Source organism: Opisthorchis viverrini (genome assembly GCF_000715545.1).
Source record: "Opisthorchis viverrini unplaced genomic scaffold opera_v5_91, whole genome shotgun sequence".
NCBI classification, from domain to species: Eukaryota; Metazoa; Platyhelminthes; class Trematoda; order Opisthorchiida; family Opisthorchiidae; genus Opisthorchis; species Opisthorchis viverrini.
The window spans coordinates 1,013,250-1,034,410 of record NW_008751746.1 but is presented as its reverse complement, the minus strand read 5'-3'; the positions used below and the strand labels follow the sequence as shown (position 1 = coordinate 1,034,410).

The window sequence follows — 21,161 nt, the reverse complement described above, 5'->3', positions numbered from 1 at the left end:
CTAACCACTGGGTCATCTCGCCCCTGACTTGAAATCTGGATATCTGAAGTGAGGACAAGAATGTTCACTCTAATCCACCTAGTACCCTACATTCGACTCAATGGAGATCGCTTCAGCGATTGAGAGTGCGCCTTGAGGAAGCACTTCGAAACTAGTCAGTGGCACTTGATAAATCACTTTTGGTGCTACCGGATTGACATGTTGATTTACACTGTTTAAGTAGACTAGGATCTCACATTTCTGCTGCCTTTTTTCGGCACCAAGACTTTATATTTGTCAGACAAAAGGTAACGGAGAATGGGTCTTCGACCGGGACCGATTATTCCATTTTGAAAATGAGCGAGCGTACAACATAATTTCTTGGCAGAGGGGCGCGTAATATGTTACTCAGAGTAAGATTCATTTTTCACGTAACTGTTTCGTGCGCCACACTATATCTGAAAGATAACCGCTGACCGCTCTTCAAGGTTCGGCCAAGTGACGCATTAGAGTGACCCTGAATGCGTGAATGAATTGACATGATCCCTGGGAAATCTGGCACGTCAGTTTTCACACAATTCTCTCTTTTCATTGCACTTATTATTCGCCATGCAGGATTCAGCAATGCACCGTACTTTCATTCACAACATTCTGCCCCGTGGAAGGGCCTTCAGCAAGCATTTTCTTCCAATGTTCAAATGGATTTCTTATAGCCATATTTGCCATCCGATTGTCTGTGAACGGCCTAAATGGTGAATTTGTTGATCACATTCTTGGGCTGTTTCGCATTTTTACCCTGGATACGCATGAGACCGAATTCTGCTAAAGACGACGCACATATACAAGCCGAATGTTTAACATCCCATTGTCTAAGCCAAGGTTTGAAGTTAGCTGAAAGATCTCATGGTGTGGGAAGCATATCATATTCACCTGAGAATCCGTTTTAGGATTTTTTCAGTGTCCGATTTAATAGATTACCCGTACCATGTCTACAAACATGTTGACGAAAGATGGAGTATTTTAGGCGAGAAATTTTGGTTGCAGACATTTCATCACTAGTCGAGGTGACATCACCACTGCGTAAAAGATTAACATTTATCAACATGAAGACATGGGGCAGTGCTGTGTACGAGCATATATACGTTTCGTTTTGTCCTGATCTTCACGCCACACCAATCACATGTATATTCAGTTCAATTTTACGGAGGACAGTGGCCCCTTACAACCGCATCCTCCTCCTCATCATTGTCAGCTGTAATAACCGTGTAGTTGTCGTACAGTGGTTTAGCTATCGCAGTTTCGTTCACAGAAGATTCGGGTAAGTTGGCTAGGTAGCTGCGAATTAGAGGCGGAAGCTGATTAACTGGTGCGTAAATGCAGCACTGTTAGTGGAGTGTCACGTGGGGAATTGTCAGGGGAGCTATGCATCGAAGGCAATAGCTTGGATGCACGAGAGCCACTGGGGGCGCGACTGTTCCATGTCTGACAATGCCTCTAACCGATGATATGGCTTGTATCGGGGTCCCCATCCAGGAAGACGTCAGTGACCAACACAGCTGCGTTCCCCGGTACTGGATTTTATATTTCGCTGTCAAGTCATTGACCTCCCCTAGCTCGTTTCCATCCTGCACGCGGTTGTGCGAAAAGAGCCCTTCGAGGAAGTCGGTCGACTGACATACGCAGCACGTGGCCAAGCCAGCGCAACCTATGCAGTGTGATCAGTTCATCTATCGAATAGTGAATACCAGTCGACGTACTTCAGGATTGCTTCTCTGGTGTTCCCACCCGACTCGGGCAATGCTCCGACATCGAACACTGAAAGTCTTTTGACGTCCTCAGTGCGCAAGGCCCATGTTTCTGACCCGTATAGTAGTATGGAGCGCACCGCAACATTGTAAACTCGAGCCTTGACGGATAAGCTGATGTCACGTCTACGCCACAGGTGACGCAAGTTCACAAAAGCTGCCCTGGCTTTCCCAATTCGGATGGAAATATCATCTTTCGCCGGACTACTGGGACTGATACAGCTACCCAGGTAAACGGATTTGTCTACTACCTCAATCGCCTCATCCGCAAACATGAGACTAGGGTTCGAGCCCACCCAGATTTGCAGTAGCACTCAATACTTTGCCGGTGTGAAGCGCATGCCAAACCGTGAGGCAGAATTATTTAGATTATTTAGTATTGTTTGCATCATCACGGTGTCAGATCTAAGAAGAGCTATATCGTCTGCATACTGGATATCTATGAACAGACGCTCATGGAGCACTTCGACCCCACAGGCATTAGAGGCTGATAGTGAGTCTTCCATGATCGTATCAATGACGAAGTTGAAGAGGAAAAGTGAAAGAGGACAACCCTGTCGGACACCACTGGATGTGGTGAACTCAGGAGAGAGCTTCCCGTAGACCCTTACACGGCCGCAGGAGTTGGCGTACAGCGCCTAAATGAGGGTCAAGAATTTATGGGGGACACCTTTGCTCCACAGACACTGCCATAGTGCTTGGCGGTCCACAGAGTCAAAGGCAGCTTTCAGATCAAGAAAAACAACCATTGTTGGTTGCTGGAAGCAGTGTCGCTGTTCCAGAATCTGTCGGAGGGTGAGGATATGATCGATGCAACCTCTTGCAGGACGGAACCCAACTTGGTTTTCGCGGATCATTACCGTATGATTCCCACCCGATTTTCAATGTTTAAAAAAGGAATGACCCATATTAAGCGGGAAGAGTCTTGTGTGGACGGGCGCTCCATATGAGCACCACCTGTTCACAACGACCTCAAGTGATACCGTCAGCACTTTGGGCATGTTGAACTACTTGCCCGGGCATGCACGTAATTGCTTTCAGCAAAACGGGTTTGGTGTGATAGTTTTGCTTTAGTAGTTGATCAGACGTACATTCCAAATGTTTTGCAGATGCGAATCACAGATCACCAACACTAAATACTGACCCACGACTGGTAGTCGAATGTCCGAACTGGATTCGTAGGTTTCGCTTAACTTCACACATGTGCTGCTTTCGACGGAATTCGATGAGTTAGAGAAAAACTGGCTTCGGTCTTGGATCGCAGGAAAGTCTAGCGCTGGGCCGAGGCAGCTAACAAAAATATGGTGCGTTCTTGAACTCCGCGTGTCTCGACACTGAAACGATCCAAGCGAAACCTACCAAGAGGAGTGTTCGTGTTTGTATAGATAATCGCTGTTCTGTTCGCTGAGCTGGGCAATCTGCTTGAAAACACTTCGTCACCAACCGAGGTGGAATCATCAGCGTACGATAAGCTGGCGGTAGAAGTTAAACAGTTCTGCACTTGTGGTTATGTTCGAGACCAACAATCCAAACGACCAGTCATAATCAAGGCCACCTCCTCACTCGCGTCAACAAGAATAAGCCAAATCACCACGCACGGGTAATATCAATTCGGTTAGTAACGAAACGTCCACAACTAAACTGCCCAACTCAGCTAACAAAACAACGACCATATCTAACACAGCATCTGCATGAGAGAATTGGGACATTGCGGAGTCCAAAACCGTATCAGACACGAAGAGTAAGTTTCCTGCATTTTCAAACAACGAAATTATGCCCCCACTGCAATCATGTTGCCTATACATCCATGACTACAGAAATGGTTTGATCAGTGAAAATGACTACAATGTTGTACTGAATGCTACAGAAAATGACGGAGGGCATCGATGCCCCATTCTTCAATATGGTGCTAATGTTCGCTGTAACGCACTCATGCTGAACCCAGCTGATGGTTCCCAAAGGATATTCGAGGGCCCATCTAAATCCTTTTGGTTTACGAATCACGTGGTGTGATAAACATGCACAGGACTTCAGTAGTTCAAACAGCATTGGTATATAGATCCGTATTGAATGTCAACCACATATATAACCTAATTCATTATAGCAGGTATGTGTTAACCACAGAAGCCCTGAATGCCACACAAGCTGAAAATCCTAATTGCCAAAAGCATAGCACACGGTAGAGTAGTCCCCAACTTTCGGAACCCAAACTAGGACGTAACTGGACGAAAAAATCACCGAATATATTGTCTTTCTTTCAGGGTATCTTTTCTTGTCTAAAATTACCGTCTTGTTTCATCGCTTTCAAGGATACAATCAGGCTTCACATGGATGAGTGAAGACTGCATTCATTTTGCCAGTATGAGAAAACCGAACTCATCAAGAACATCAATCAACTGCTGGATCAGGGAGTCTCTCTGTTATGCCCTTGGGTGTCCAGATCTTTTAAGGTGTCAGCGTGTCAAAGTCGACTCCCTGAGTTAAACCGATGCAGAAAGAGATGTAGTTCTTCCGGTGTAGTTTTTTTAATGTTCCCGCAATGGTACCAAAAATATTGTACTCGCAATTTACTCCGCAAAGAGATGGCATAAAAAGGGATGTAAACTGATGGGTCCACAAACTGCTTGCTTCTAATGCGAACGACTGGTTGGATATAGGGTTGAAACGTATGCGAGATAAGGGAGCAAACCGAACGGTGTGGACTTCCAATCGCAAGCGAAACATAGTGATGTCAAGTCCTGCAGTTCGGAAAAGTCACAGAGGCAAACATCGTGTTGCGAAATTTACAGAACTATTTCGCATGAGAATATCATGTGGGGAGTACAGAGATAAAGGTGGAGAGAGATGGTTCTCTAATCAATCGAGCACAATCGTCTCTGTGTCCGATGCGACAGGTGGATTGGGCGGTGGGCCATTACGATTCACGCGGTCACCAGATGATGTGCTGAATGTTGAAAATGACCTGTTGCGTGGGTGTGTAGTGGGCACCAGTCGACCGCGAGAGGGCCTAGAGGAGAAATTGTTAGTTGAAATGGGGAAAAATGATTGTGATCTTGGAGTGGGAAGTAGCTGATGGCACACCATCTTGGTTGTGGCTAACTGAGTTGTGCTCAACATCGACCCTAATCCGTTACATCCAAACTGACGAGTTAGTGTGACTGTTTGACTAGCATGTTGGGTTTGATGAATCATTGGAACTGATGGATGGAAAAATTGCTGACAGGGGTTGAACATTGAGAAGTTCGTTCGCCTAGTGTGGTTGTGCAGGTTCGACTGAGCGGGTAAAATACTGTGATCCGAAGTTGGTGGAGCAGACAACACAACTGGAACAATCGCCATACCTTCGGAGTGATCAGACGGTGTACTACTATCATCCTCAGTGAGGTTGATGATTGGGGAAGCAGGCTGCTGTTTGGGGGTAGTACCCGAAGTTGACTGATCAGGTCGGACAGAAGTTAGCTTAGAACAATCCGTGTCAGATTCTGAACTAAGGGACAAGACTTCGTAGGAGATGGACTTTGGGGGTTCGTCTACTTTGCGGCTTACATCACTGTCATCCGAGTCCGAGTGATCGTCATTGGTCGAAATTATACGAGAAACTTCTGTTGATTTACACGAGGATTTGCGGTCACTACCATCCACACCGCCTGTATCCTCATTCACCAACGGCGGTGTGGTGGCATTTTGTAATTGAACATATTTGTCGAAGACCTAAGCGAAATAAACAAAACGGAAAGTAAGCAAAGTGTCAGGAGCTTCGTAAATTTGGAACAAAACGCCTATTGGTAACCGGTATGAGGCGCGTGTTTATCCTAAACAAGAGGATATGCTTTAGAAGCAGTCAGGGTGAGAACGCATATGAAGACAATGTTCAACAATTCCGATTCACATTTCAAACTGATCGGGTAGATGACCAAAGATTTCCGTCAGTTGATACTAACCCGTGATAAGAAGTTGGACTAGTGCTGTCAGACTGTTGGAAAGACACCGCAAATTTCCCATCAGCTCACCAATAAGTCACTCAACGGCCATAGCGGGCGACCACGTAAGGATAGAAAACTGTAATTGGTGACCAGTAAGCTCAATCAATTAAAAAAATTAGGGACAACCAAGAAAAGGATACAATCCGTTGGATGCGGATGACGTGAAAAGTGAGGCTCAATCAACCCCGAGCGGTCCAAAATTGCGGCTGGTTCCAGAGGAAGTAAGATACTACTTTTTTAGGAAAATGAACACAGAAATGTAATCATCCATATTCATTAGTTTGACAGCGTAGCTCCGCGATTAATCCCAACCTGATGCACAAGAAAGTCATCCACTCTTTTTATGAAGGAAGCTTCTGCATTGGAGAATGCTCTCTGCCTTCGCCGACTGTCTAACTCTCGAGAGGTTTTTAGAAAAAAAATAGGAAAATACTCCACCGAAATGGCCAAATACTGTGTATTACGCACACTGGCGAGGAATCGACTTAATGGTGGAGTCGAAAGAGGTGGTCACATTACTTGGTCCCAAGGTGTATATTTCCCTTAGCTGAACACCGACCAAAAGGTACGCCTAACCAAAAAACGCAACCAATTCTGCTGCCAGCCGACTAACCATACAGTGACGTAAAATGCACGAAGAGAAAATGCTCCAACAGTCGCGTGAGGGTGCACGGGGTTTCCAGCTTGGTGTTTGGAATTGTCCAAAACACGTCCACGGAAGATGATGCGATGCCCTGCAGGGATAGCTAGTGCCGGTTTAGCACACAACATGGGCTGGTACAAAGAAATTCGACTGGAAATGAATTTTTTTTTCACTGGTACCATTGGATAGGTCTCATAAGGCTGTAAGTTCCGCTCGTCGTAAAACAGAATGATGAGAGCTATTTGCGATTATGAGTGGCCCGTTCAACACTTTCGATAGGAAGTTAGTCGATGTGAAAACACGGCTTCTGTGGTGCACAAACTTACAGCATTAAGTCGAAGCTCGCCAACTGTCTTGTTGTGTGCCAACTGGCGTCGTAGAGTAGAGTCGTAGTAGGTCGGATCATCTTCTTCCCTGTTCGAGAGAAGATCACGGATCAAATGAACTACAAACATGGCAGCAAAGTATGTAGGGAACAGAGAGATCAACAAAGGAATGGTTGTGGATTTTTGAAGAGGCTACAATGTCTATGGGCGGATTACACGCAAAACGGAAAAATAACCACATTGTGTAAGATTGCAGCTGTTGGACAACTCATAGAAGGTTGTAATTGCTCGGGAAAAGCGTCAACTAATAGGTATTATACAGTAGAGTTGGTTAAATTATGCTTTCCATGGGCTGACTCGACTGCCACATGGTGGTTCATCTACCGCAGCAACATAAACAGGTTAATTCCAACACATGGGAACTGGGGAACTCGACTCCACTTTGCAGGGCGGATTAAGTTATCGTAACACAGTACTCAGGCGAACTCACTGCAAGTCGTCCGTGAGGTGACATCCCAGATCTTGGCGCAGATCATCTTGTCGTCGACGTTTGAGCAGGTGTCCCACATCAATGAATACCTCACGGGCCAAATCGCTTACAGCGGAGGAGCTACAAAAAATAATAAGGAAAGTTAAGAAGTTCTTCCCTGCCAAATTCACTTACTAGCGCACCGAAGACAACAGTAGCACCGGTTACAAAGGAAGATACGAGTGCAAGAGCAACGAAGGCAATAGTAGGGACCCTACACATTGGAGTTTGTATAGAAGTGTATAAAGGTGTTGCTACACTGTACATATTGGTTCACAGCGGGGCCCTCAAGATAGCGCATTACCAGCTAACTTAGGGTCGCATCGTTCTGCGAAACTTCGGTAAGCATGAAGCGGCACATTACATTACACTTCAAACTTGGTTTGCCAGACAACGACAAACGGTTTCAGAGGAACTATAAAATAAAAAAACTATAAAACTATAAAATAAATATGGAGTATACAGCAGATCATACCAATCGGCAAGTAAGAAAATGACCACCATCAGAGACAACAACATCAATGTTGACGCTGATGCTTCGGGCTCGAGAGAGAGCTCCGCGGTTAAGGTGCCAGCTTACGAATCGAAAGGTCGTCACGAATGACCTCAGGAAAGTTGATTGGTTAGGACACAAATTTCCTGATGGGAATGTCTATGGTTCGAACCCAACTTCAGCATCTCGACTACTCCTGTCTAATATGGGCAACCTGATAGTATTCCAGCCCTCGTGCCTCCTTGCTTTCGCATAGCAGCTAGGTACCGTAATGGGGACACAGCTGAACGACTTTTTATTTTACAGATGTTCCAATTCCGTACAACAAAAAAGTTTATCTAATTATACTTAAAACCTAAGCAGCGGGCGAGGCGGGGGATCTGGTGATGGCAATCACTCTCATGTGCCTCCAAGTGCTTGGTCGGACAATTTGGAAAGAAACTGACAGCACGGATGTCACTGACATCGATCAGCCACCATTCTTTGCAATGTCTCTAGTCAAGCACAGGCGGGGTCACGGGGACCCAATACCGGAAGGCGTGCAATACCAACTACACTCAAATTCTTCGTATTCTCTTCAACACCCTTCTACTAAATCACTCGTTGTCGCTACAGCGGTTGGCGCCATTCTGAAGCAGACACAGGGAACAACATTGGTCTCGGTATAAGGTAGCACATGGTATCACATTAGCACGCGGGATTTTGGGTGACAGATAATCATCCGTGAAGATGGAATTCATGGGGATATCAAGGAAATTGCTGCTTTTCAAAGGTAATTACAAGAGAGAGCATACCAGAACAAGTGAACTTACCCCAGTTCCAAGTTTTCATCGCGATTTACGCTCGACACTATTCGCCGTATATCAGTGTAGTCTGGGAATTTTCTCCTGTCGTTCACCAGGTATTCAATACGAGAATTAACACTTGGGTATTTACATCCTGATGAAGTGCGGGAGGAGACAAATGTTGAAAGATGGGTTAAGAAGGATAGTGCAACAACATCGCACGTCCAGGAAAAAAACGGAACAGGGACAGTAAGAATATCAGAAGCAACTTGAGCAACCGGAGTGTCAGCTAATGGGAGAAAAAAGTTCTAAAAGTAGAGTTGACATCCAGTAGGTAACATCGATTGGCGATACAGCCGAAAGATGCTGTTCGGGTAAGTTTTGTAATTAATTTTAACTCCTAGTAAATTTGATTAGTAGCACACATTTGAGGAGGCAAAGACTGTTTGTCGGGAGCCTGCAGTGACGCGAGGATTCGCACACAGCGCTCTGGCGTATTAGGCTGTGTCGGACTGGTCAGCTGATCCTGTACTGAATGGACTAGGGAATTCATATCTACCACAGCGACGAACACTGAGCCCTGAACAATAGCCGCAAATTCTGCAGTGCTTCATATTGTGGTGGACCGTAGCATCCTTGACAGCAAAGTGCATACCGAACCGGAAGAGAATAGTCCATAGAATATTGGAATGTTACGCATGTCATTTTGACTGTTTTCTAAGTGAAAATCGGTTACATGTGTTGCCTCCCTTACTAGGCTTCGACTAAAGAGATTTCACCTCGCTTTTTGATCCCCGGTCATCGGAATTAATGCTCCGAGACGTTACAAACTGACCTACTTCAAGGTCATTGGAAAAATAAGAAAACGAGTTCAGTATCATAAAGCTACCATTGCTAAGCGTGATCATCACCCTGAACAAACGGAAATGTGAGTGGTGAGTCAGTCGCACACAAATTGTAGTTTTTCTCCGTTTCATACCCGAACAAGCAACAACGGGGCCAACTGCACTAGCCATGCATCCGTAATTAATCCGGATGTCATTTTTCAGTCTTTACGATCGTGGTGGATGCAATACAAACATCTACTAAGTGGCTGTACACGGGAGCTGATCATTCGGGCAAACAAATTCGGTTAGAAAATATCTGCCAAGATGGCTAGTGCATCGTGTGGGGTACACACCTAACTTACACCTAGACCGAACACTGTTCACAACGACGGGTTTCACCCTTCTTGAGGTCCCCAATCAAGCGAAGTTACCGAGGTGTTGTCAACAACTTGAAGGTCAAATTGTCATGACTGGTGACTTACGCTCATTTACACTCATTTTAACCGGACATCAAACTGAATCCGTTGAATCTCTCATTGAAATATTCTTTGGCTGAATGTGGTGCACAAAGGCCGTCGCATGTTTAAGATGGTACTATGCTTAATAAATCACAGTATGATTACTTTTGAAACGAGGCTACACGGGCAGGGATATCACCTGTTCAGATGCTAGCGACGTGAATGCAAACACAATGTCTCTCCAATGTCGACCAAAGGCAACAGGAATAGGAAGACATTCTTTTTTGACACACGCACGAAAACCTAAACTACATGCTTAGTTCATGCATTGCCGTTCAAGATGGATGAATGTGCCTGTACGCAATGCTTTAGTGGCACGCTGAAGAGCCTGGAGAGACGTTCGGCGTTCATGAGACAAACTGGGAAGTAAACTTTATCGACATAGCTTGGATTCCACTGAACTAAGGGAGAAAATCTGAGAAACGTACAGGCTGGAAACATTATAGCGATTACATCTGAATTCGAAGGTCAATCACGCGAAGTAACTAAACATCACGTCGACTAAACGACTGAATGTACGATGGGACAAATACGACCCAGAATGGTTGACTCATTGAATAAAGGGCCAGTCAGGACTAGACATTTGAGCTTGACACTTAACACCCCCCCCCCCAAAGGAATCTAACACGACCTTGGAGGGGACTCATGCATAAATAGCGCTGAAGAACGGTGAACCTGTCACAATAAAAATCGCCTCAATCTACGGTCTTGCTATTCCCTGATGAATGGTGTAGCCAGTATGAGGATAACATGGGAGTTGGTGGGCTAAATTTGAGGTTACTCAAATAGCCCGTGTTAGCCATGCTATCCGACAATGAATGAAGTTCAAATGCAGACGATGATAAGAATAACCACCCAGGCTGAAAATTGTGCAACAGATACAAATTCTACAATTTCCGCAAAAAATTCCAAGTGAGTGAAAAAGAAATCCGCATTTGAAGCACGAGTAACGAGTGAAAAAAGTTCGTCTAAATACCGAAATAAAAGAAAAGTGGAAGATACATGTAAGGACCAAACACGGAGTTTGAGAAGCATGAAATGCATGTCAGTGGAAGGCAGAAGGAGAAACTCAAATGCGCATCTAGCTATTGGGTCTGTTAGACCCAACCGAGACGTCCCATGCGCATCTATCGGAAAGCTCGCCGACTGTCATTGATGGTCGGTCTGGTCAAATTAAAGACGGCAGTTTAGAGGGGAAGTCGGATCATTAGTTATTTCATACCGTGCATAACAGCGGAAAAATTGCTAAATAGCATCCGCCAGCGACGACCTACAGCAATAGGCCATCTGAGAGTATCACGGCGTAAACATAAGTGAATCAAACTACGTATTACACAGAGACAAGCTTGGTGCGATCGGAAAAGACCAGAAAATCGGTAGCGAAAAGTGGGAATACAGTCCGAATTTTATTAACCTGCATATGTGAATCGACGACGCACAATCCGACCCGATATGCGAGCCATCCTTCGAGCGTCACATAGGCGATGCCAGACCTGCAAGTAGCGGCGCTTTAGGCCGTCCAATTTTAAGTATGGAGAGTTGCTGGATTCCAGAGCGTCCATATCCAATTCCTCCTCTTCTAGTGCTCGAATTGCCTTGCTGAGACGCTTGTAAACGATGGGGAAAATAGGACAACCGAGAGCCAATAGAAAGCCGTTACCAATGAAAAGAGTGCTCTAACTTGCCACGGACATGTGTAAATAACAAGCAAAGTTCACGAAATATCTTCTTTAAACATTTGGTTCCTGGCAATTGCTATCGGCCATAAATTCGCTTGGGTGTTTTTAGGGCTTATTTCTATTCCCACTGACACGATGTGAGAAGCTGACTAAGCACATACTAGGAGTGGAGAACTTATGCTGCAGGTAAAGTCGATCAACGCCAGAAGACCGATAAGGGCCGGACAGCTGTTTCTTCCTTGTTGATAAGCCTGTTGTGCGCATCGTACGAACCGGCTCTCTAAAAACTGCCATTCTATCACGACATATCAGTCACGCTGCTTATGCCACACGATCTGATGTTAAGTGGCTACTGTATTGAAGACTTTTCAGACAGAAAGCCCACAGGATTTCTGGGATCTTCATCTGTTCGGAGCAGTGGGGACTTCGCTACCATTAGATGTCGAGATCCGACTTATGTGCAGGGTTGTAGGGGCCGCACATATCATGCCACGATTCACTTGATCCGTGTTACTACAAGACAACTACATTCATCATGGGTGCGATGTACTCTACGTGCCCCACATTCACTGAGATGTGAACATGCCTCAGTTTTTTGTCTTGCCTTCATCTCCAGCGCGATTGCCGATTTTAAACCAAGATCTTACAATTTCTGCAAAATCCCCGCCACAAGATGCGAACACCCGCTGTGGCCAGCCTCATATCATCGCTTAGCATGTCAGTGTCGTTTTGCTATTACGTCTCAGGTAACTTTTCCCCCGATTTGTACAACACCTTCACATACATATGTACTATGCGGAGGCGAGATGGCCGAAGTGGTTAGAGCGCGAATTTACTGACCGCAAGGTCCGTGGTTCACACCCGACCTGCGTCTCTCGACTACTCCCCGGTCTAGGCTTGGGCAACCTGGCAGTATCCCAGCCCTCGTGCAACCTTCTGGTGGTATGGCAGTTAGGCACCGAAAGGGTGCTACAGCTGAACGATGCTGACTGGAACCTACCTAATAACCTTCCACCAGTACGGAAATTTACCCCTCAGAAGAGTTCCTTAAAGACGAAGTACTTGTTGTGGAAAATATTCGAAGCCTGACTTAATTCAGAGAGCAAGGTAATAAGAGATAGGAACAAAAATTATCAGACATGTCTTAAAGAGACAGCGTTCCTACAAATTGGCTGAGGCAAAACGGTTCGGTAGGCTACAAAAATGACAACTGGAGTGCATAATAGAAAAAGGCGCGAACCGACGCGCTATACATAGTTCAACTCAACTCACGGATAATAAATGCTCCAACCGTTCTACGACTGAACGTCTGGAGGTGTCCAAGGTCGCCTGTGAGCAAGGCTGTCTTGGGGAGTCGGGATGACTACTTGTGGAGGGGACAGCTGACTGCACAGGAGGAGAGTGAGACTTGTGAGCAGTCTCTGCAGGAGGTGGTTCATCCAAAATGATGACGTCATCATCCTCAAGATGATCGGCGGATGTCGTATTGTTCAACGAAGTGGGAACACATGTTTGAGAGGGCCCCTCAAATGTTTGGAGAAGCACAGGGGAAGCTAGTTTGTTGTCACTAGCGTCCAAATCTTATACCATAAGGAAAGTTAAAGGAGCAAAATAAGTAATTCGTGCAGTACACAAAAACACACGCTGATTTTTCAGAAAAATGTAGAAACAGAATGAAATGAACCTTTAAATGACATTGCTTTCACGGAAAGCAGCCTGTTTTAATGAACATAGTTGGGTAACCGAGAGGGTGAAATCGTGGAATACCCTTGGATTGGAGCCCCATACGGACGCTTTCAAATCGGCTACCTGGCAGTCCCAATGATTTGCACGTTTCAGAGACAAGGAAGAAATTCTTACACTGTGGGAACATCAGTCTGACGATGTAATCACGGTCGTCATGGAGATCGCACCTAACCCACACACGCGATACATCAGACAAATCCCCTTGTTGACGTGTGCACCAAACCAATCGATCAGCTGCAGTACATCCTCGGTCGGCTAATCCGAAATAATTATAAGGCCATCTTGTGGCCATTTATTTGAGTGCGACCGTGCCAAATTTGACCATCCCCTCTTCTCAAAGTAGAATACAAGAGTCAAGCGTACTACTCCAAGAGTATTTCGAATGATGAGTATCAAATGCTCCAATCCAGCTCACAGGATCCTTGGATTCGCGAAATACACTCATTTGCATACCAACTTGGTTTTGACAGAAGACTCAGCTGGAACCCAAATGAATCTCTTGCTTATGCTTCTAAATCCTGGGACTACCTTCGAAACACATCTGGTTGTACCGAGGAGGGTTTCGGTCGGGTTTATGAACAGGATTCGTTCACGCCGGTACATAACCTCTAGATTTTAGTGTAAAAGTAATGTTTTTGTACTGTACCACATATACGTAGATTATATGCATATTATATATATGTTAAATATATTAAATGTATATGCAGTGATGCCACCTCAATAATGTCTCCGAAGAGACTGTACTTCATAGAAAACAGTACAATTACCTAGTTCTATGACTAATTGCATTGAAAGATTCAGATTCACCGCAAGTAAATCACAGTCTGCACGCTCTGGTTGTTGATTATTCAGTACGCTCGAGACATCTCTTAATTAAAAACAACAAAGTTTGATTGCCGGAGTAGAGAGACACTGGAGACATGGCTGTTTAGAACCCAATCGATGCCGCTCTTTCCGTGCAGCACCTTAAACATGGTTCAGTTTAGCACAGCAATGAACTGGGGATACGTGGATTCCAGTAGCTACGGTAATGGTTACAGAAAAACTGGAGAAAAGAGGAGCTACAGCCAGGTGGTGGAGAAGACCGCATATTTGTTTATCGCTGGATCGGTCCGGTAAACTAGAAAACGGTGCGGCTACGCACTGAGGGCAATAGCTATGAGGTACGACCTCCACTGACTGCGTGATTGAGCCCTGTTTGCCAGTATCAGTAAATATTGATGAGTTTAGTCCCGGAGTCACCGTCCACAGAGGAGGCAGCTATCAACCTGACTGAGTTTATTGATTAGATTTTTCAGACTGCTACCAGGTCCCCGACTATTCATCACTCGGTCTCCTCCAGAGTAACTCATGGCGTGAGTAGCTCATTCATCGCAGAAAAGTTCCTTCTTTCTAAAATAAGCTGGCGTATCCTAGTTTTATTAACCTAATGTTCCCACCATAACCGTTCAATGCTTCGGGGACAACAAAGACAAAGTATCTTTCTAAATAAGCGGGCGTATCCTAGTTTTAATTACCTAATGTTCCCACAATAACCGTTCAATGCTTCGGGGACAACAAAGACAAAGTATTAGGAGTTTTCTACATCCCTCTGCGTACGTCACGTTTCTGAACCATAAGGTAAGACGAGCCGCACCGCCGCACACTCAGTGCTGTGAGCGAACGTCCCGGGAGCATTTCTATATATGTTTCAGGAAAAAAAAACAGAATAATTTTAAGCATCACATAAATAACAACGCTGAAGAGAACTGCTGAGAAGACAACCTTGTCTTACACCAATGAACATGGTGAAATCAGGCAACAGCTTGATGCACCATAGGAGTTTGAATACAGTGCTCTCATAATGGGCGACTATGATCAATTCTTGGCACTTCTGGACAATTCTGATCCGCCCTGGTTTCCGATGGTCCACAAAGCACAAAAGAGACCCACAGATCACGAAAAATGACTATCATTGGGCGTTTGAGTGTCTGGTGCCTGTCTGTAAGTATGGTTAGCGATTCTCGGTCTGGGCAAAACTCAGCTTGATTCTCACAGATTCTCACAGATCTCCCCCTTATCATTCAAGCACACTGCGAAAAAAGCAATTCTAGAGAACACCCTGATTGCTACGGTTAATATGCTTATGTTCGCATGTTCTTGTGCCCCTTGTTGAAAACTGCAATCAAGTCCGAAAAGGCCCATTCAACAGGCATCTAGTTTTCATCTCAAATAATCAGTGGTAAAGTAGTTAGACTATTCGCCTGAGGTTCACTCCTCTTTTTGAAAGATGTACGATGGAAACCGTTCTGCAGATCATTCTGTCTTATCGCATCGGATAAATGATACCTTACGCCGGATTTCTGTTGTTGTTGTTGTTGGTGGTGGGGTGGTACCGATGTTCCATCCAGGTTCGTTGAGTTTCTCCAATGAGTGTGTTGAACAATTGCGCGACTGGACAACATTGTCCAAACGGAATTTCGTAAGGCCACGGGTGGCAGTGGCGGATGCGTGTCCACAGCCCCACGCATCGAGCTCGGTGGTCAGTTTCTACAATGAACTAGGAACCTCTCGCAGCATGACTGAGCCTTCATGCTCAATACGTAATTCAATGGTGGAATGCCAACGTTCCTGGCACAAGAAACAGCACAGTGGGAATGTAAATGACTTTCCGGAAACGTACAGAATCCACGTGGCACAAGAAATTAACATAAATTGCTGTGCAAGGCAAGCGACTAGGTGAATCTTGGGAAACCTTTGGCATAGATCTCAGCCCCGAGCAAGGCCATAGCTGAGACACCTGAGGAAATGGTGTGATAATCACGGAAAATAGGACGTTTCCAATCGGGACAAAAGATACGAGTATTACGCAGTTGAGGATTCTCGCTTGTAAACGAGCCATTTACGGAAAAGTAGAGAAAGCAAGAGAACGATAGAGGATAATGACAATGTGCGATGTTCGCATTTGGGGGGCGTTCGAAACCTTCAGCATGGATCGAATCATTGTATGGTAAAAAACAGACAGGAAACCATGGATGAAGGACTCAAAACAATTTAGAGGCTTGGTCCTGTTCACTTAAATGGTGTGATCAAGCAAAGGATAGTTGTGCAGTCCATTTGCAAACCGAGTTAGGACAGACTGGCACTCTCATCTTCCAATACTACACGGAAATTGAAGAAACTGAAGATGAGCCAGGAGCAGTCAACTCAACAGTTGTTGACTTCTAAAGCGGTTTGCACTTGTACATTGGCCGGATATCTTTCCCGCGATAGACATAACCCAACCGCGCGCAGCTAAATAATTGATGCACGAAACCCTAGATTCGACTTTCACTCGACTGTAATTGTTATCGTGTTCTATTTTGAGTAAACTCACAAATCTCCGTTTTTCCTATCCGCCTCAAGTAAAGGGTGAAAAATTTCAAAGAGAAGCATAAATTCAGCCGATGGATTCACTACCATTCAAAAATAATCGACCATTTGTTAGGGTGAATCCGTGCGAACAATCGGTCTTCAACCAAACCACGTCAGTGGCCTCTTGAGATGAGAGTATTGTCAGATTTGAACCAGTGGAATCATGTGAATTGTGGTAACTCTACCATTCCTTTCAATCTAGACCGATTGAACTGTAGTATGGTCCACGGGCTAGGACCGTGAAGTTTTTATAATAAAGCTGTCTTTACTCTTTTGCTCTTCTCCACCCAGCTACACAATTTCGGATCAAATGGCTACTATGATTTCATGATGATAAATTCCGAACATTCTGGTAAAACCGGCCGCAACAAATCTATCCCTTGGTTATAAACCGCACAAATCCTCCGGCGGTACAAAAGAAATGTCACTAATTCGGGAAACATGAGAGCTGGAATACTGCCAGGTTCCCAAGCCTAGACAGGAATTCGTTAATAGTGTGGCAGGACGATTCCTGACTTACGTCACTCCGCAGAGCTCCAAACCCAATTGGAGGGTTCATTTTCAACCGACTCACTTTGTAAATGTAGGCGTATTAAGCCTTAGTATACATGACCAGATTTCAAAATCGGGAACAATGGATCTCTTACACTTACCCGTTGAATTTGGCCCGCTCGATTGCGGAAGATTGGGTGGCGACTTGGAAGGCTTCTTGGAGATGTTCAGAGAAATTCCGGTGGTCTGAAGCTTGAAGGTCGTCTTGAGATCGTTTAAAATCATGTAGACTCGTGTCGGGCGAGCAGCAATACGCTGAAGGCACTGGTGAAGTACGGATCTGCATCGTTTCGAATGACGGAACTCTGTATTTGTACGCTGATACTTGCGTCGAAGCACCGAGATCACTTCGCGATCTGACTTCGGGAGATATTTCTGCAAACTTTCTTCAAACTGTTGGAATGAAGCAAAGGCAAAGAGAACAAACAGGTTATTCAGAGGGTAGAAGGTACGTATTCATTTATGGAGGCGATTTTGGTTTTGCTACAGAGAAGGCCAACTTTCTTGATCTTACCAATAAGGTGAACCTCTCTAGGAGGCTTGATATCCAAATGGAAAACAGTAAGTATTAGCCACAGGTAGATTAGCCTACTTAATTCTTCTCACTTGGTCCCCACTTGGTTCTCTCCTCACCAAGAAACATTAATTTGCTGTGAATATACTACCAGTAACCTCAATTTTCACCCGAACGCGTGTTCCCCAATTAAGAAGATTCATATCCGTGCGGAATAGACTTCCTGTTTGTCTCTGAAGCAACTTCAGAGAAAGAAAGTGCCTGCAGAAGCAGGAATCGACGAGGTTAAAATGGCCAACACAACTAATCGGAACCTGGAAGAGAGCGAGGGGGGCAGTCAGTTCGATTACAGTACTTGCGTCCTGCGTCCTTGTTTCTGACAGACAACATATATCAATACAGAGGGAATCCAGCGTACGCGCAAGAGCCACCTGCTGACCTGCTTGCTTCAGTGTGCGAACATTGGAAGTGGCTAAGTAGACAGGCTTTCGGGGTTTGAAAACAGACTTCGAAGTGTTTAGGGTTGTAACTGAACTCGGACGTGCAGAAGCTGCAGCTGAGTGTGATGCAGGGCGAGCAAAACGGTCAGTCCTAGAGCTGGGACCTGCGGATAAAGTATTCAAATTTGGGCGGGGGAGGGTGGGAGACGGAAAACGTGAAAGTGTAAGAAGGGAGGCGCCAGCAGTAGCATGTTTTCGCTTACCCGCCCTGCTGTATGCAGCAGATAAGGCGACCCGGCTGATGGCACCACGCGACGGCCGATGTGGCATGAGAGTATTGTTCGTTGTGTAGGTCATGGTTGGTTTTGATGCACGACCACCATTTGCCAAGTGGCAGCCATAACTGTCAGGGTCACTACCACTAGCTCGTATAGCTCCGGCGTCCCCACTCGAGTGGTAATAGGTTTGTAAAGGTGGTCAATAGAAGACCGTCACCCTCTTTCAACTTCGAGGTATAAAACGTCAGGAACGGAGCACGACTGTCACTTTCAGCTCAAAAAGGTGAGTGTTTATCATACAGTGGAGAGTTGCTACATATTCGTTCATCGATTATTTGGGTAGGTGAGGGAGATAGCTACGCACTGGAATCGGTAACTTCTACAACCGATGCGTCAGTACACCGATATCATTGAACTTTTCATTCGGGAGATAGGGGAAGGGAGTGGAAGTTATGTACTGAACGCAACAGCTAGCATGCATACGCGCCACTGAGTGCGTGACCGGGCCATATCTGTCAATGTCTAACAATTGATGTGACCCGTTTCTGAGTCCTCACCCAGGGAGACGTCAAGGATCGATACAGCTGAGTTTGCTGGTAATGGCTTTCATACTTCGCTACCAAGTAGCTTTTGACCTGNGTCAAGGATCCAGCTGAGTTTGCTGGTAATGGCTTTCATACTTCGCTACCAAGTAGCTTTTGACCTGCCCTGGCTCGTTTCCAGCCTTCGCGTGGTTGCGCATAAACGGCACTCCGAAGATGTCAGTGGCATACAGTGAACCTGACTAAACCAGCGCAACCCGTGGAATGTGACCAGTTTATATATCTCGGGCGAGCTATTTCTGCTGAAAACCACTTGATGTACTTCAGCAGATGTACCATCAGAGTCGGACATGCGCCTATGACATCGATGATCAAACGGTGAACGATTTTGAAATCATCAGTGCGCAGCGGCCAAATTTTTGACTCGTACAACAATATACAGTGCACCGCAGCTTTGTAAAGTCGACCACTGACAAATAAGCTATCACACCTACGCCATATGTGATGAAGGCTCATTAAAGTCTCAATCCGGATGGAAATATTATGTTTGGCTCGACGATCTGGACTGATACGGATGCCCAGTTGAATACAGAATATCCAGACCTGGTGCTTTCTAATGTTTCATCACGTATATATCATATTTTATTTCCTCCTCTAACGGCGATTAGGGTTTGTATTCCACTTGTCCGCATCCATTATCTCCACAGGATATGTTCGGCACACCTCTCTGTCCGGCATTTTTGCGGGTGGATTGGTGAGCCATCGTTTTTACTCATCTTTTTCACTGACCGCTGCTTTCCTCTGGTCAGTCGATTGTGTAAAGAAGACGACTGTTTCCGTTAGCAAAAGTCCCCGTTTCTTGAACTAGCTTAGATCTATGGTCGTGAGCTATGGTAGTTCTCTAATGGTAGTGGGTTGGCATGCTCTTTTGCTAACTTGCGAGGGCCTGAACGGAAGTCATTGTCAGGTCTCCTCGAAATTAAGTTGGGTACCCCAGAAGAAACGGAAGACTAAACCGGTGACTGATTGTTCGGGGGCCAGCCGTCCCTAATAACCGAACATCACATCAGTTGGATGCATGTGTCACGTGCAGGACACGGGCCAGACGTAGGCATGCCCTGATTGGTCAGAATGCCAGCCAATCCGAGTCAAGCACCTTGACTCGACGGTTCTCGCCCCCTCACGGACATTCTGGCACGACCTTGTGGAACACTCTGTGACTACCCTATATATAAACAGTTGTACTGATTTTCCTTTGTCTCCATAAAGGGCTGTGTACAGCTACCGTGCCTTTTGCTATACCATAGTGGGTGGAGCAGGAAGCCAAGGGACCGACACAGAGTTGCACTACCGTACATCAAGATATAACACTGATAGCCACGTGATCTAGTTGGGTCCACAGTCGATGTACACTGGAGGCCAGTTTGCGCAATGCAAGTGTTTATGCTGAAAATCTCCTAAGAAGCCCAGACTTGTGTGTGTTTTTCCGCAGGGATCACAATGTCGGCGCTTCTTGGTTAGTGAGTGATTTCGGATAACTCTCGATACAAAGTCTACTTCTCAGCGTCACAACCGAAGTCCGTTGGAAATCATGTCGACACTGCAAACAGGCACCATTTTCTGTGTCGGGAGATTGCACTTAGCTGAAGTGGATTATCGTACGGCACAAAGAGTCCAATTCAGCAAAGCGCGTTCAGCTCTGGGGCCCAGTTCAACTACGACGCCATATATCCCATGGACGTTTCTTCCGGATAAGTGGATACCAGAGAGTGAAGTGTGAGGGTTTTCCAATTCAGGCGCGTTCAGCTCTGGGGCCCAGTTCAACTACGACGCCATATATCCCATGGACGTTTCTTCCGGATAAGTGGATACCAGAGAGTGAAGTGTGAGGGTTTGTGTCCAATCGCTCCGACAATATCAAATGGATATTGAATATCGACAGGATCAGTGCCTCCTATTGATGCCAGGATAAACCAAACTACCGACAGCGACGGAGAACAACATCATCATCATTGTCAGCTGTAGTAACCGAACAACATCTCATTGTCAGCTGTAGTAACCGCGTACTCGTCGTACAGTGGTTGTAGCTGCCGCAGTTTCGTTCACCGATGTTTTGGGGGGGGGGAGGT

At 45.6% G+C, this 21,161-nt stretch overlaps 2 protein-coding genes across 2 annotated transcripts in view; one reads left to right on the top strand and one right to left on the bottom strand.

The window, feature by feature from the left end:
- The window catches only part of T265_05033 (hypothetical protein), a gene marked incomplete at both ends in the record, with an annotated part of 70,886 nt that overhangs the window by 29,426 nt on the left and 20,299 nt on the right, over window positions 1-21,161 (top strand). The gene's annotated exons all lie outside the window — the stretch shown is intronic.
- T265_13669 (hypothetical protein) overlaps window positions 1,739-21,161 on the bottom strand; it is a gene marked incomplete at both ends in the record, with an annotated part of 21,868 nt that continues 2,445 nt past the window's right edge. The window contains 8 exons of the mRNA XM_009169950.1: window positions 1,739-2,063; window positions 4,885-5,495; window positions 6,737-6,824; window positions 7,227-7,346; window positions 8,571-8,697; window positions 11,303-11,495; window positions 12,840-13,147; window positions 17,360-17,538. Of these exons, the coding sequence (XP_009168214.1) occupies window positions 1,739-2,063; window positions 4,885-5,495; window positions 6,737-6,824; window positions 7,227-7,346; window positions 8,571-8,697; window positions 11,303-11,495; window positions 12,840-13,147; window positions 17,360-17,538 (1,951 nt within the window). The remainder of the gene's footprint in view (window positions 2,064-4,884; window positions 5,496-6,736; window positions 6,825-7,226; window positions 7,347-8,570; window positions 8,698-11,302; window positions 11,496-12,839; window positions 13,148-17,359; window positions 17,539-21,161) is intronic.